Raw genomic sequence first — 16,095 nt, 5'->3', positions numbered from 1 at the left:
ATAAGGGAGAGACAGTGAGGGGTGGGTGGGGGAGGAGGGAGAGGGGGGGGGCAGGGGTGGGAACACAAGAGACATAAATGGCTTTGTCATCAATGAGAAATCCAGCCATGAAAGGGGGAGAGAGAGTGCAAGTGACCGAGATAGATGATGATGATGATGAAATGCAACAAAAGAACCTGCTTGTTTCCTGTGACCTCTGTGGTGTTTGTGCAGTGTGATTGCTGTCTGTCTCCTTGCCTTCCTATCCGCCTGTCCATCCAGACGTCTATCTCTCTGTCTCTCTATCTCAATAAAAAGCTTTTCAGCTTTGTTCTCTGGGGCTATCTTGCAGAGTTGGCTCCCTCGCAAATGTCAACTTAACGTAGAACGAGAAAGAAGATACCTGCAAAAACAGGTGCCAAAGATTGGTTCCCACATTCAGAGTTTTGTTTTGTAGTTTTAAGGTAATGCGGAACTATTTTTGTTTCATGCCTCGTCTTAACTCTGAAACACATGGAGTTGATGTTAGAGAAGACCAAGTGATATTGTCAGTTTTAGCAGAAGTAGACATAGCCATGGGGGAGGTATCTCAAGGCCTGCTGTGAAACAAATGCGTGAGGAATTAGAGCAGGTTAGCTGGTGTGTGACAAAGTATTGCTCCATTATCTGTCCACAGAAGCACTTCTCTTGGCTCTCTCTTCATGGCAGTTTTGAACATATTCTAACTAAATAGGGAGGGGTCAGGTTAACAGTGAATTCCTGATTTTAGTTCTGGGGTGGATGGTTTTGTAAACAGTAATACAACCCTTTTCAGAACCTGGTTTTCCTTTGGAAATAGACCTTCCTCTACAGCACCGTAGAGGAGGTTCTGGCTATTCCACATAGCATTCTGGGATGGAAGATAAATGTGCTCGGTTTTTTTTTTACATTTCTTTAAACCCATCACAATCGTCTTGGGCGGTGCTAAGCGGCAGACGGAGCAACGGTGCCTCTGCAAAATAGCCTCGGGAAGGAACTTGTTTTGGTGGAAAATATGTAAGTTCAAAAGTAGTTTTAGTCATGCAACAGAAATCTAAGATTGGACTGATAGTCTAGCTAGCTGTCTGGATTTACCCTATGGAGTTACAGTAACTGCGGACGTAGTTAAGGGAAGGGAAAGAAAATCTTTGCAACTGCGCATGTGCGAAGGGATAAACCCAGTAGCCACGCCTGTCCTCATAGAATCTGGAGTTACAATACGTACCTATTTGTACTGTGAAAAATCCCCTATAAAGGCTTCTAAACCAAATATTACACAACCAGACACGTCTCAGCAGTAAAGTGACCGTAAATTGGGGAGAAATGACCAACATTGACCAAGATTACAGCTATGTTGGTTTAGCTTGTAGTTACTTAGATGTTAGCAGTGTGTTAACGTTAGATTGTAGTGGGACAAAGCAACACTTTCTACTGTCAAAAATAGTGGATACTATCCAACCGGACATGTTTCAGCAGTAATGCATCCTGCAATTGGAGAGAATTTAACAACATTGGCAGCCAAGATGACATTGTTTACTACCTTTAGCCATGTACCTACTGTATTTAGTAGTTGACACTAATAGAATATGGCAGCAATTTCTAAAGTCAAACACACAGGAGTAATGTGATCCGGAATTGGGGAGAAGTTAATGACACTGGCAGCCAAGGTGACATGTTTACTGCTGTAAGCATGTAGTTGCATGGGACAATGTTAACAGTCCTCCCTATTTGGAGCAGATGAGCAATCAGGCCGGATTAGAGTTGTGGAACATTTAGCCGAGAGCAGAAAAAAACTGTTAAAATCAGAGTGTTCTAAAACGTTGGAAATGTTTTAGCTCACAGGGATGTGTCTAAAATACGTTACCTCATTATGTGGCCACGCTTAACATGAAAATCCAACATTATAACATTGTAGATGTGACAGAAAAAAGAAAAAAAAAACTTAATATGTGACCTTTACGCTCAGAGGTTCCAAGTTTCAACGTATAATGACATTTTTAAAAAGGTCTGAGCTTTTGGAAGTTTGAGGTTTTGTTTTTTTTCTGCTCTTTTCACATTCCTAAACATGATGTTGAAATGTAGAAAAGAATCATTCACCATCTTTCAACAGAGAATAAGTTGGCGTTGATTTGTTTAGTCAGTCACCAAAGCAACTGTGTTCGCGGAGTTGTTTAAAGTGAGGTTGACCGTTTAGTGTTAACCCAACGGCCAAGCCTCCCAGACAAGACTACTTCACATGCACCAAACATGGATGTATAATAAAACCTGGATACAGCTATTGAGGCGAAGCATGAAGCCAAAACGTTTTTATCCTGTGTGTAAAAATTACCCAGATGATCAGAGCTAGTCACCTCGGCCAGCTGAGCTAGCTACTTCCCTTTTAGCGGTCCGGCTAATTAAATGGGGGTTCAATTGTTTAATTGCGCGGCTCTTCCAACTGTTATCCAACCCATTGGATCAAGTTCTGGTGGTGAAATGAGTTATTTTGCTGGGGTGTTGTGACACTCAAAAACTGTACCCACGTATAAACAGAAGACTCTTTTGCAATGTTTTTTCGTGCCTCATAGTATCACGTGACGGACACAAAAGTTGTAATTCCAATGTTTGCCCACTTCTTCGGGGCCTGGTACCAAATGGGAAGCTCAAAATCACCAACATCTTCTACTTGATGTTGAAGTGTGCTCTGTTACCTGTAACCACCCCGTACAGTGCTGTCACAGTGTGCTGACCACATCCAAGTACACTGCCACATTACTGCAAAGATGAGAACCAACCACTGAGGGTCACCAAAAACAAGAGTTTCCACTTGTGTTAAGTAACTCATTACTTCAGTCCTTTTATTCTGAAAATATTTTTGTTTTGTGTGGGAGACTCCAAATATGTATGTACAGAGTGTGTGAGTGTGTGTGTGTGTGTACGTGTGTGCATGCGTGTGATTTAATAGTGTGATTTGCGCACTGTTTTTTTATCTTATTGTTCATTTCTCAGTGTTGAGCCACATCTGTCTGTTTGCCTCCTCATCTCTTTTCCGTCTCAATATTATCTTTCTGTCTCTCCATCTTCCCATCTGTCTCTTCACCTGTCTATCTCTATTGCACTCCCACGCACGCACTTACTCACAAGCATGTACGCACACACACACACACACCTCTGTTTCTGTTAGTGTCTTTCAGTTATTCTATCCAACGCTACTTTATCATCACGCCTTATCACTAAGCAAGGTCACTACATTTATCTTCATGAGCTAGCCATTCTGTGTGGGTGTGTGTCTGTAGGTGTGTGAGGCATACGGTTGGTCACTCACTCACTCTCTCACACACACACACACACACACACACACACACACACACACACACACACACGCCCCCTGGACCCTGCACTCAACCATCAGTCTCTTTAATTCTCTTCCCCTCTTCTCTCCTCCATCTCCCCTCTTTCCCTCTGTGTTGTTCTTCTCCGTCTCTCTCCCTTACATCTCACCCATTTCTAATCTTTTATGACTGCAGGCTTTTCTCTTCTTTTTTTGTTCTTTCTTTTTTCATTATAAACGACATATATTGCTTGAGAGTACAGGTGTGATGGATTTTCAAAAACGATATAATATCTAGTAACGGGGGTGAATCGATTGGGACGCCCCTGAAAATTGTACATGTTCCTTGCGCTGTTTAGCCTGTATTGTGAGAAACATAAATAGTCTGCCAATAGGTCACACTCTGCGATTTGGCTTTTGTTTCTTAGCTGAAGGGATGTAATGAATTTCAGAGTATTGAGATAAACTGGACTAATAAAGATGTGTATGTGTGTGGAAAGGAAAGTAGAGTTGCAAAGTGCTGTACATTTTACTCATAGAACTTTATAGGTGACTTGTTTTGGAGTACTTTCCAGGCTTGGATGGACATGAAACTCTAGACATCAAAGTTAAGAGTTCACAACTTTTGACTTACGAAACCAATGGAAGTTTGTGTTCTAGTTTCCTCATAGCATTCCTCAGCAGAAAATATAAATCCAGTTAGCTTGTTTTAACAGGCAAAACAAATAAAAACTCTCCTTCTCCAAAACTTTGGCGCATTTTGGTCAGGAGTCACCAAGCAAATATTTCTGTTGCGTGTGCCAGTAGCTGTAAAATAAAGATAAAGAGTATGCATTTCTAGAACACGTTTAAAACATACAGCAGTTTAAATTCATCCACTTTCATGTTCTAAGTCCATTTTGGATGAATTTGGCAAACATAGCATGGTGTTTTGTTAACAACTTGTAACAACAGCTCATTTTGAATTTGCTAAAGCCCTGGTTTGTATATCTGTATGTGTGTGTTTGTGTTCTCCAAGGTCATGGGTGTCACAGTGTTTGGAGCCATCTGCTAACCAGACAGAAAACAAATACAAATAATTTAAGATTTTTTAAAACAGAGCATCTTACTGTGAAAGCCAAATCTCTGTTTATAGATGTTTAGCAGAACATTTTGTGTTTTGAAAGTATATTGAAAAAACACAGGTGCAACTCATTTATGATTGATACAGTAAAAGATACGATGCAGCTGCACTTTCCCTCATCTTAACTTTGATTCCCAAACGGTGTATCTCAGCAGGATATAAACATAACATCTGCTTCACAAAGTCTGAGCTAAATATGGAAGGATAAACAGACAATATAAATAGTCTTTGTACATAAAAACAAAGTCAATATCTAATAAATGCATAATTCCATATACGTGTTATGGAAAAGGAAAAAAAATATATATATATCAGGTAGCTTTCATGTCTTGGCAAAAGTAGGACCGCTCCCAGGATCAGCTAGAAGCCTGAAGAGGACACGGAGAAAGCCAAGAGGAGAAAAGAAGAGCGTGACCGAGATGCCATTGGACAACTCGGACTGGCTTTAACTTGACGCAAAATAAAAGTCAGTACTGTACTTGCTTTATGTTTGGCTGTGTTAGCAAAGTTGTTTACTCGCTAGTTTTTGATCATCTTAATGTAATCGTAAAAAATTTACATGTCCAGCTGTCCATATTTCCAACAGAATTACACTCTGCAAGGACGCCAAATCGCTACACTAACAAACGTCGTGTGATGTAGTGCTTTAAGTTATGAAGGAGAACCTTGTGTTCCTACATTGAGTAATGCTGAGGATAAATAGGGATATAACATGAGAGGAGAAACACCTGCAAACACCGTCTCCATCCACTTAGCAGTTCAATGTGTGTACATGTGAACGAGAATGTGATGGGTTTCTAAGTGTTGTCAGGAGGGCTTGAGCTGAGCTGAGATGATGGAGCGTGTATGCGTTGATTACATATCTAGTATCTGCTTTCCAGCGTCCAAACCGTTTTGTACATCCGCTTTAGAAAGAGTCTTTGCTGGTCTCTGTTTCTGTGTGTGTGTGTGTGTGTGGTTGGCCAAACGTTTGTTCTTATCTGTTGCTCAATCGCGAGACTCGATACTCCCCAAAGGTCCAGCTGTTGATCTGGTCACAGCAGCTATTTTCGCCTACTCGTCTTCCTTCTCCCTCAATCTTTCTCATGCTCTTTCAACTTCAAACATTCCGGAAGAGGGAAACATTTCTCACAACACATACTGAGTTCACATACATATATTCCTTTTTCCATCTGCCTCCCACCTTCTTTTGCCTTTTCAACTAAGTTTCTTCTCTGCCGAGAACTCTCTCAATTTGAAATTTTCTTTATTGGCATGACAGGGGAGAACCATGTGTTGCCAATGCAAAGTACATCAGTTACAGACCAATATTTTTATATTTCTGTCTCAATCTACCTCCCAGCTTCTGAATCCCTTCATCTCCCCATCTCCCTTTGGCTCAACCTGAAACTGCATTCCACCTCTCGCTCTTGCTTCCATCTCCATCAATTTTCTTCCCATCCAACTGTCTATATCTTTTTCTACTGCTTTAATCTCTCCCTCTCTCTCTCATTTTGTTTTACATTTTAGGCATTTAGCATACACTCGAATCCAAAGAGACTACTTCTCTCTCTCTCTCTTCCTCCCACACATGTCGCCTCCATCCTCCCATCTGTTTCTGAATATTCTCTCCAGCTCCCTAATTATGCGTCCTTTCCGACAGCTGATCTGGGTTCAGTGACCGAGGGCTTCCCTTGATCATACTGTTCCCCACTGATCTGAGAGCGCCAATTGATCCTGGATCAGTGCGCCAACTATGAAACGCTTGATAAACACACACCTCTGTCTGTTTTATCCACCTGCCCCTCCTTTCCTCCACCTCTTTGTCCCTCTAAACCCACTTGTCTCTCTTGCCCTACCTTCAGACAGAATTAAAGATCATCATTCAGAGGCGGCAGCACAAATGTATGCAAAATCAATGACAGGAGCGAGATGAACCAAACTTTGCCCAAGGTGGTGCAAATTGAAGCAAGAACGCATTAGTTCCAAATGAAACTTGAGAGAGAAATGTTCCCAACGGTGTATCAGCTTCGAGCAACGGGCCAATGAAATCCTGCTATGTAGTATATACAGCAGAGAAAAATGTCCATTGGGGATTATTTGCTAGTAACACTGACCGATGACACATCCAAAGAGCTAGATTACCTGGAGAAGACACAGCTCGTGCTGGGCCAAAAAATTAGACAGAAAGCAAGACGGAGTAAAATGCATAATGCAGCACAGCTTATTTTCTCATCTTACCTCACCTTTATAGTACAAAGAAGTCAAGGAAGCAATTATCATAATGGCTGTCACTATCAGCCTGCTGCTTCTTTCAGCTGCTTTGCGTTGTCTGCATGCAATCGCACAAACTTGGCTTATCATTTTTAAGTCCCTGGTTCAGAATGATGCAGTGGGAAATGTTTTCAACACCTCTTCCTGATATATAGGTAAATGTACTTTATTGTCACATACACATACGTGTACATATGTGTATGTGATAATTATTCAAATGCTAAGTTAATTCTCTGCATTCAACCCATCCCTCAAGGTAGCAGTAGGCAGCCATTTACAGCGCCTAGGGACCAACTCCAGATCTGAGCCAGTGCCTTGATCAAGGGCACTGACTGGAGAACCAAGTACCAACTGGAGAACCTCTGCGTGTGTGTGTGTTTGTGTGTGTGTGTGCGTGTGTGTGTGTGTGTGTGTGTGTGTGTGTGTGTTCATTTGTTTATCTGTATAGAATGTAGCATGTGGTCCTCATGTGGTCCATCATCGCTTGTACAAGGAGCTAGTTTGAAGGTTTGAAAGTTAAGACATTTTGGGAAATGCGCTTATTTGCTTTTCTGCCAATTGCTAAATGAGTAGATTGATACCATTCTCACATCTGTCTATTAGATTTGAAGCTAGAGCCATGGGGCGGTTTGCTAGCTTAGTTAAGAATAAAGACTGGAAACAAGAGGAAACAGCTACCATGATTCTGTTCATATGTGAAAACAAGCTGTGACTTTAAACCTCTAGGAAGTCATTTACAGTTTCCATGTGGACAACACAAACAAGATGTAATGTGTTTGCTTGAGAAGTACTGTATGCAGGTAGGTTTAATAAGGCTAGTCCTCTCTAGTATTTATACTAAGCTAAGCTAACCAGCTGTTGGCTGCACTTTTGGCGTACAGACATAAAAGTTATCTCATCTAACTCATCTACTCCTTCAGGGGTAGCATGGGTTCAGCTAGTTACAGTAAGCAGTAGGCAACTAGCAAGCTTTCCAATGAACAACAGATCCATGTTACAGATCCAAGACGAAACTGACAGATGGTAAGTCTGTGAGAAAAAGTCACAATTACCAAACCTGTCTGTTACTTCAGCACCACGGACAGCGCCATGGATTTATCAGTACGCAGGCTACTGACATTCCAGAGCCATGGTCGGGCCTTAGATTCTAACATGTACAACCCTCAGTCAGATAAAGGATCAATGAGTCAGGCACACAAGACTAACATATACATCTAAAAAAGCCCTCAGCCCCTGCACTGTCTCTGCAACTAGAGAGGGGGTGCCAGGTTATTAGGTCATTTTGCGGGGGTCATCATCAGGTAATTTTTCCACAAGGGGTGTGGCACCCCTGTCGTATCACCCACTGGATAATTGTAGAGGACCTAATGAAAAAATACACACCTGTTCTAATGATGTGCTGGCCAGCAAGTAAACATCAGATGTACGAGTAGAGACCTACACATTTCTTATTTATTGAAAATTCTAATAAATCTGTGTTTCAGCACAATCTAAATGAGGCAATACTTGCCAACATGATGATTAATTGAATTGAAAATGTAAAGATTGCATTGGAGACAGTCGTCTCCTTCCTCTGAGGAAGAAATCTTATTGAGAGTCCTAACAATAAGACTAATACAGTACCAATGCATGCAGGTCTTTACTGTTTCATGTCTGGTTTATCGATTCTCATTTTTATTTCTAGGGGTGAGGGGAAAAAGGTCAATTCTTGTATGACTCAGGATGGTTTTCACACATTTACATCATTAACCTCAAAAGTAAATTGGATTTTTTCCTTTGAATTCTTTGTACTCCTGTCTCTTTCTTCTCCTTGCGGTTGTCTTCTAATACGCTTAATTATTTTAAGGACACCTGGAAGAATATAGTGTTCAGATACGAGGATACAAAGAGAAAATTTAGATAAAGGGCGTTCTTTCAAGTGCTAGATTTCAAAAGTCGTTCCTGCAGTCTTTCAATCCTGTGATGTTTGTCGTCAATGCATTCTCCAGAGAGCCTTCCCAGACACCAAGAAAACGTTGACTGATGCGATTTGGATCAATAGTTTTTCAGAAAATGTCAGAAAAACATCTCACGCCCCGCATGTGGAGCACTGTCTCGCGCTATATTGTGAGTACTCATTGTCAGTTTGTCTCCTTCACTGAGTGGAGCGTGGGGATCCGACCATCCATTTCAATATATTTTTTTTTTTGTGCTTGGTAAACTTAAGGCTCCCTAACACTGTAAACTTTAGAAGTGCTTAGTGTGTTTTATAATAAAATGATTTACAACTTACAGTTAAAGTCGGCCTACTCAATATCCTCCCACTAGACAAGAGCTACCACAGTTTATAAATCATCAGAGAGCCATTACCTTGTTAAATTGTACTGAGGCAGATAGCCTGTCTGATGTCTGCTTATATGCTTTTATGGAAAGGAAGCAAACCACACATGACAAATAATTTAAAATTATAGCAGGACTGAAAGCTAATATAGAGAATTATTTTCTGGTGAGGAAATATGTCTGCAAAAAACGTCAAAGTCGTGTATAGTGTGTAAGCAGTGGATGTCTGCTTTTATTGTCTGCACACTATGTAAAATAAGCCCACTGTGTAAACCAGAGGTGTCTGGTTACGTTCAATTTATGGAATGAACACAGTTCCAAATGTATATACCACCATGGACCTTGTACAAAACAGGAGATTAGGAGAAATAAGCAAAGTGTTGGTGCGGACAGAGTTGCAAACGTGATGTTGTTTTAAAGGAGTTAGGGTGGGCGGATGCATCTTCTTTCTGAATCATGAAAAGAAGTTTCTGGGTGTGTTTTCCCAAAAGATGTTACTTTTAATCGAACAACGCACAGAAACAAATATCTTCATTCATCCTTATTTGTCCAGCTGAAAGGTAATCGTTTGATAGCAAGAGAAAATACAGCATCCAATTTATGCTACTGTCACATATTCACAATGGAGTCATTTTATATGTATTTGCACCTACATCATGTTGTATGCATTTCAGAGTCTGTGCTCCTTTTCTGAAATCGTTCTGAGCTGTTGGACGTTGGTGTGAGCGTTTGACCTCTGTCCTACTGTTGTGGGCCTTGCCAAGATATATATCAATTAGGTAGCATCAGGACAAACATTTTCATCACACAGAATACCAACTGAAAAACACATTAGAGACAAATGGATCCTAACCATCCAGAGGGATGTAGCGTCACATTTAAAGTTATTAGTTAATAGCTGATTGGCTCATTAACAAATTAGCTAAAGGTCTCTATTAAATAGAAAATAATAAAATTCATCCTCATAATTGGAAAAGGTTCTTTAACTTGCCAAAACATAAACGCAGCACAAGAGCAGGTAAGGTGTGAAACAAGTAAGGGAAGAAGTGCAATACAATGCAATACATTACAATATTTATGCATAAAAGCAAACATTCTCCTGAAACAAATTTCAAGCTTTTCTCTTTCTAATGCAGAGTAAACAGAATGTATTTGTGTTTTGGACCTGTTGTTGGTTAAATTACGGAATAATAAGACATCATTTTGTGCTCTGGAAAACTGTGTTGGATTGAATGTTATTGAAAAAACGACTACTCAGGAAAATAATCAGGTTTGCCAAAGGCACCTTAGAGGGTTCCGAATAAAAAATGACAACCTTCCCATTTGGCTCATTTATCTCCTTTCCTGACATGTTTACTCAGATTTTTCAATTCGTACCCAAATTATTTTCCTTGTTGTGCCAACTATTCTGGCAAGCTAACTTAGAGTGTGCAGTTCAACCATGATGTTAATTGGAATGTTAGCACACTCAAACGTATTCTGGAAACTACCTGATTCACTCTGAAGCTGCTGAGACTTCTAAGAAACTAGTATTAGATTAGAGCACCAGCTAAAAAACAAAAATGTTAATGTAATGTCCTTGTTTGTTTCTTTTTCACCAATCACCCCATCATGTCCATCTTTCTGTCTCTCTCTCTCTCTCTGTAGTAATCTCGGTAATGTAGGAACCCATCTTTTTTCATGCTTTCCTTGCTGTCTAATCTCTTCCATTAGGAGCAGTGGATCTTTATTTCTCCCCTCATCCATCCAACCATCCACTCCCGCACACTCCCTCCAGGGTATGTGTGGCTCCTTTAAAGGGTCTTAAAAATAAATTATCCAGGATTAAAGCCTTAAAACGCATTAAAATATCCCATATTGACTACAGTTATCAGATCATTTGTTTTTGCCATGGAATGACAGGTTTCTTTGCTCTAAAATGTTCACGCTCAGATTAATACCGGACAGGATTAGCTGTAAAATGTTTTTTTTTTTATCATTGTATCTCCTTTAATAAACACAACTGGGCTTTGTGTCCCTTAACAATTAATTTCCTGTGTTGTTTTATCTTCATCCAGACAGTTATAGATGCAGAACTCTCATTAGCTCTGCTCCACTGGAACCAAGCAGGTTTTCTCAGTTACTCAGTTTACTGTTTTTCTTTTTTTTAAACTGAGTCTTTCTAAAAATGTGCCCGCAATGTGTTCTCTCCTCCTCTGCGTCTCTGTCTCTCTGTATTGCATCTCATCTGTGCAAATCATGGTCAAATTAAACTGATATCAATGGCTTTCCTTGCCTGAATAATGATAGTCAGCTTGAGCTTTCTCCACCATGGAGAATTAGATCAAATCGATGTGACCCTGTGATTATGCCAGCAACGTCAACATTTCATGTAGCAAACCTTTTGGCTTTGATTTGTTATCGTTTCTCTTAGAATAAGAACTTGTTTATAAATTAAATTCAAGGTCTATTTCCCCTGTGTCGGTCCCTGTATGCATCATTTTACATTCTTAAATCTTATCTCTCTATAATGTAAAGTCTATCACTTTGTCTTCATACTCTGTCCATTTTCTGTCCAAGTAGTCAGGATCACCAGAAACACATTTCCAGGATTTTTGTCCCTCACCTTCCACTCTCTGTTGTTTGTTTTAGGAAACAACAGACTTTGAGCTAGCAAGCTACAAGCTGAAAATGTCAAGTTTTGAAGAATATTTTGATGGTGCAAGAAGGCGGGCCTGCTTGGCTCTTTCGGGGCATGATTGTAAAGATTTACAAAGAATATGTTTACATAATTTCCTCTCTAACTGGGACATTTTGGGGATTGCTGTGGACAAAGTACACACGGAGATACACTGGTAAGAGCTAATGAGGTTCAACCATGTATCCTGCTAATTTAAATAGCTTACGTATCTGTATTGTGTGAATGATTAACTTCATTTAATAGTGGATGAGGTGTTTTCTTTAGCGGAGTGTGTCCCACCAAAACAAGTTCTTCCCGAGACTATTTAAAGCCACCGTTTCTACAACCGGAGTGTGATTGGTTTGAAGAAATACCCCAGAATTCATCTGTGTTGTATCCAGACCTTACAGCACAGCTCTGTGGATATAGTTCTGGCAATGCAGGACAACATTTAAAGTAATGAGTAAGGAAAAGCATCCGTACTTCTGTCTACCCTTGCTGTCTCTCTGGCCTCTGAATTTGCCATCTCTGATCTTTCAGTAGTACAGTCTCTGCATGGCAGTGTGTACGGCATCACTGTGACCGGAGGAGTTGTCACTCATCATTTTCTTCTTGTTCTATCTCCCATCAAGCTGTTTGTCCATCCTTCTCCCTCTGCCGCTCCCTCCGCCCATCCATTTTTTTCTCACAAAAAAACTCTCCAAAGCCCAGTGCATGCTGTGAAGTGTTGGATTTTGGGGGTGAGGAGGCCTAATTTATCTCCTTTTCTTCTTCTCTGCTCTTCAATCAACTCTTTTATTTCTTTCCCTTTTCATTCCTGTTCTAGTTATATTCTCTTACTCTCAACCCTCTATCCCTCGCTGTCTAAGCTCTGAAGCAAACTGTCTGCGCTCTGCTGTTCGGGCCAGTGCATAGATCTGCTGCTCCATCTCCATCTATCATTTTCAAAATGAAGCATTGAAGAATGTCACTCTTTTCCCTCCATCCTGCCTCACTTATTACATCCCAACGTCCTTTTATTATACTTAATCTGTCTTTCCTTCCTTCACCTTTACCTTCTTGGCTGGGCAACTACAGTGAACTGCATGTGTTTTGCATGATCATATGCGGAAGATGGTAAACTTGTCAACCATGTCAACCTAAAGGAGCAAACTGTTTGTTAGTTTTTTGAATTACAGTATATGGCAGGTAAACAAATTATATTAAAAAAAGCTTTGGGAACTATTCTCTAATAATCCCAATGAAATTTCTATGATTTTGACGCATCTTGAGTCCTACCAACAGTCAACTTTGTTTTTTTAACCATGATCATGGTCTCTCCCATTGCTTAAACCAGCATTAATCAATCTTTTCATTTTAAGAATATATCAGTAATGTGAAAAGAGTCAAATCCACGGAGAAATCTTTCCAAACTCTGCACTTCCCCTCAGTTAGAGAAACCCATTTTAACAGGCAGCTATTTTCAGCCAAACTGTGATAAACCTACTGTATACTACAGTACCTGCTCAGCACCAAACGGCAGACAGACATAGTTAGCGACCAGCTGGTGAACATGGAGTGAAGCAATTAGCAGCTGAAGATTCAGATTGTTGCCCTAAGGAGTTGTTGGAGACCAAAATGTAGCTGAAAGGAGAGTGAATATTGGACTAAAATTTGTCAGTTTGAATGGCAAATGGTGTTCCTGGGTGTGTAAAACAGAAATGTTTGCCAACATGTTTGTAAAAATTGTCTAAGGTGATAAAATGTCAGTTTTATGGCTAGAAAGAGAAACAATGGAATGCAGGTTCAAGCAAGTTCCTTTTCTTTAAAGCTTGACCGTGCACATTCCCCAATCCTAACTCTAAGTATTTGTTGTGCCAGACAACCAAAAGCTAGTCTATATCAACGGCGACTCATTATCGGGATTGACTATGATAAACTGCTCCTTAGATCTTTGCAGGGTAAAGGGTGGAGGGTGGGGAGGGTCTTGACCAACTGCCTTTTTGCTTGTTTTGAAAGCCATGATGTCTCTCTTTCTCATGGGCTGGCTAAATTCTCCGGGCGGGCAAATCAGAGAAAGCAGAGGTAACCTTACCCCTTATGACCTCATAAGGAGCAAGATTCCAGATCGGCCCATCTGAGCTTTCATTTTCTCAAAGGCAGAGCAGGATACCCAGGGCTCGGTTTACATCTATCACCACTTCTAGCCATTAGGGGACCCATAGGCAGGCACAGGAACTCATAATAATGTTAAAAAACCTCATGAAGTGAAATTTCCATGCCATGGGACCTGTGGTAGATCAGAAATTAGTCAAATTCCGCCGGAAGCACTCTTCCTTCATTCTCTCCATCTGCTACTCTTCCCTAACACTGTCTGCCTTTTATTATAACAACTCTCCCTCCCTCCCTCCCTCCCTCCAACATCATCAATTTTCATCTTTCCTACTGTACACAACTTGATCCTTTCTATCTCCTTCGGACAAGATCTTCTCTTCTTTCTCTCTCCATCTGCTGCACTTCGAAGAGAAAACATAGGCGAAGGGTTGAATTCTGAGCTCCCATCATCTTCCTCTTGCCTCTGTCTCTCAACTCCCTGCTTTACTACAATACAGCATCTGCTGTTCATCTTGGTCCACTGCAGCAGAGAGTTTCTGCTCCCTCCTCCTCCTCCTCCTCCTCCTCCTTCTATTTTCTCCCATTCTCTTTGCTCCTCTTCCTCTTCTGGATTTCCTCCAAAGTATAGGTCAGCTTTTAAGTGGTCTATCATTGCAGTGAAGAGACTCACTTTCTATCTCTCTACGGTGGCTAAAGTTCCATCTGGAGTAGAGACTTGTTGATCTCTCCATTTGTTCTTCCCACCTCCCTCTCTCGTTCTCTCTCGCCTCTCTGTTCTCCAAATTGTCTGTTGTGAAAATGTTGGCTCTTTGCAATGATACCCATCTCGGCCTGGGTCCATCTCCAGTATCGCCATTCTTATCTTCATCCCTGTATCACTTCACTTCTGCTGTTATGTGTTGCACGACGAAGTCCCTCTGTCTCTCCCAATGCCCTTGTCTCATCCCACCCCTCCTTCCTTCCATCTGTACCACTCTCCTCCTTTTACTCCCGAGCACCAAGTCTGTTGTGTGATGTTGGCCCATTGGAAAGAGACACTAGAAAAAAAGCTAGAGTTAAGATTTGAGCTTGTCAGGATTTAAGTTTTCTTTAAAATTATTTGATTTTGACTTTTGGGGCATCATGTCACATAAAAAAAGAGAACGTTGTTTTATTGCTATCGTAGCCTATTTATGCCCATGTCTTTGTACTCAAATTGGCTGCAGTGCATGCTCCTTTTCACTCCTGACAATGTTTTGAACCACAGGTTGCAGCCAACACAGTCAAAAGTAATCATTAGCATCAAAGCACCATATTTATAATGTCAGTCCTGTCCCCAGCACAAGCCATACTTCTCACGTTATTTTTTATTTTTTTTTAAACACAGGGTCCGTCGTGTGATGTTGGAACATTAAACCAAAAATTTGGAAGCCTCTTATTTCAAAATATCATTAAACACCGGTCTGGCTTGCCCAGCAGTTAGACCCTCAAATTGCACAAAATGGAATAAATGAGACGGTTTATCTTAAAAAGTAGGTGCTTGATTTGGACAATTGACGCACTTGTGGACATCAGACTCTGAGGTTTGTTTTCTTTCTCCGATGCATGCAATATAACATGTTGCTTGCTTTCTCAGTTCCCTGATGTCTTTGTTTGGGACTTTTACCCTGGAACAAAGATTTTGGCCGAGTCAGTAAAATGTAGTTATTAGTGTCTTGTTAAGCAAAGATGAGATATCAAATATCTTTGTTTCAACCCTGTCTCCTAAAAATAACATTCACATGGAACGGATGTGCATTAGCAAATATGTTTTAGTCTTATTTGAATGTAATTTTTACACTGTCATTGTGTCTCTTGTCCCCTCCATCCCTCCCTCCCTCTCACCTCTCTTCTCTCCAAAGTACAAGGTCTGCTGTGCAGTGTTGGACCATTGCAGTGAGGAGTTATCACTCTCGGGCACCCGGCAGGTCAGTGTCACTGTCCCTCCTACGGACACCGTCTCGTCTGAGGTCACTGGCTGCAAGGGGTCGTCGTCTAGGTAACAGAAGAGAGAGGGGGAGAGAAAAACGTCATAAGACAGAGTGATAGAGAGGCAATGGAGACAAGTCAGAGAGTGCACTGCTTATATGAAAATACAAACAAAAATAGTAGCGCACACCAACACACAAATCAGATTAACCCACAAAATGCATTATTTGCCTCGCTTTCTCTGTTTCTCTCTATCTCCCCCCGCCCATCTCGTTCTCCACTTGTCAGATTATCTATATATCTCTATCTGTCTTTCTGGAAGCAAAGAGTCAATGCACACACACACACACACACACACACAAACACACACATGAATACACACACACACACACA

At 40.8% G+C, this 16,095-nt stretch overlaps 1 protein-coding gene across 7 annotated transcripts in view; it reads right to left on the bottom strand.

The window, feature by feature from the left end:
- The window catches only part of cadm3 (cell adhesion molecule 3), a 94,114-nt gene that overhangs the window by 39,339 nt on the left and 38,680 nt on the right, over positions 1 to 16,095 (bottom strand). For all 7 annotated transcript variants that reach the window (XM_034886833.1, XM_034886834.1, XM_034886835.1 and 4 more), the window contains exon 3: positions 15,619 to 15,768. In XM_034886833.1, coding sequence (XP_034742724.1) covers positions 15,619 to 15,768 — 150 coding nt within the window. The remainder of the gene's footprint in view (positions 1 to 15,618; positions 15,769 to 16,095) is intronic.

This window comes from Etheostoma cragini, chromosome 12 (genome assembly GCF_013103735.1).
Source record: "Etheostoma cragini isolate CJK2018 chromosome 12, CSU_Ecrag_1.0, whole genome shotgun sequence".
Taxonomy (NCBI): domain Eukaryota; kingdom Metazoa; phylum Chordata; class Actinopteri; order Perciformes; family Percidae; genus Etheostoma; species Etheostoma cragini.
The sequence above is the reverse complement of the archived record's forward strand: the minus strand, read 5'-3'. Positions and strand labels throughout refer to the sequence as shown.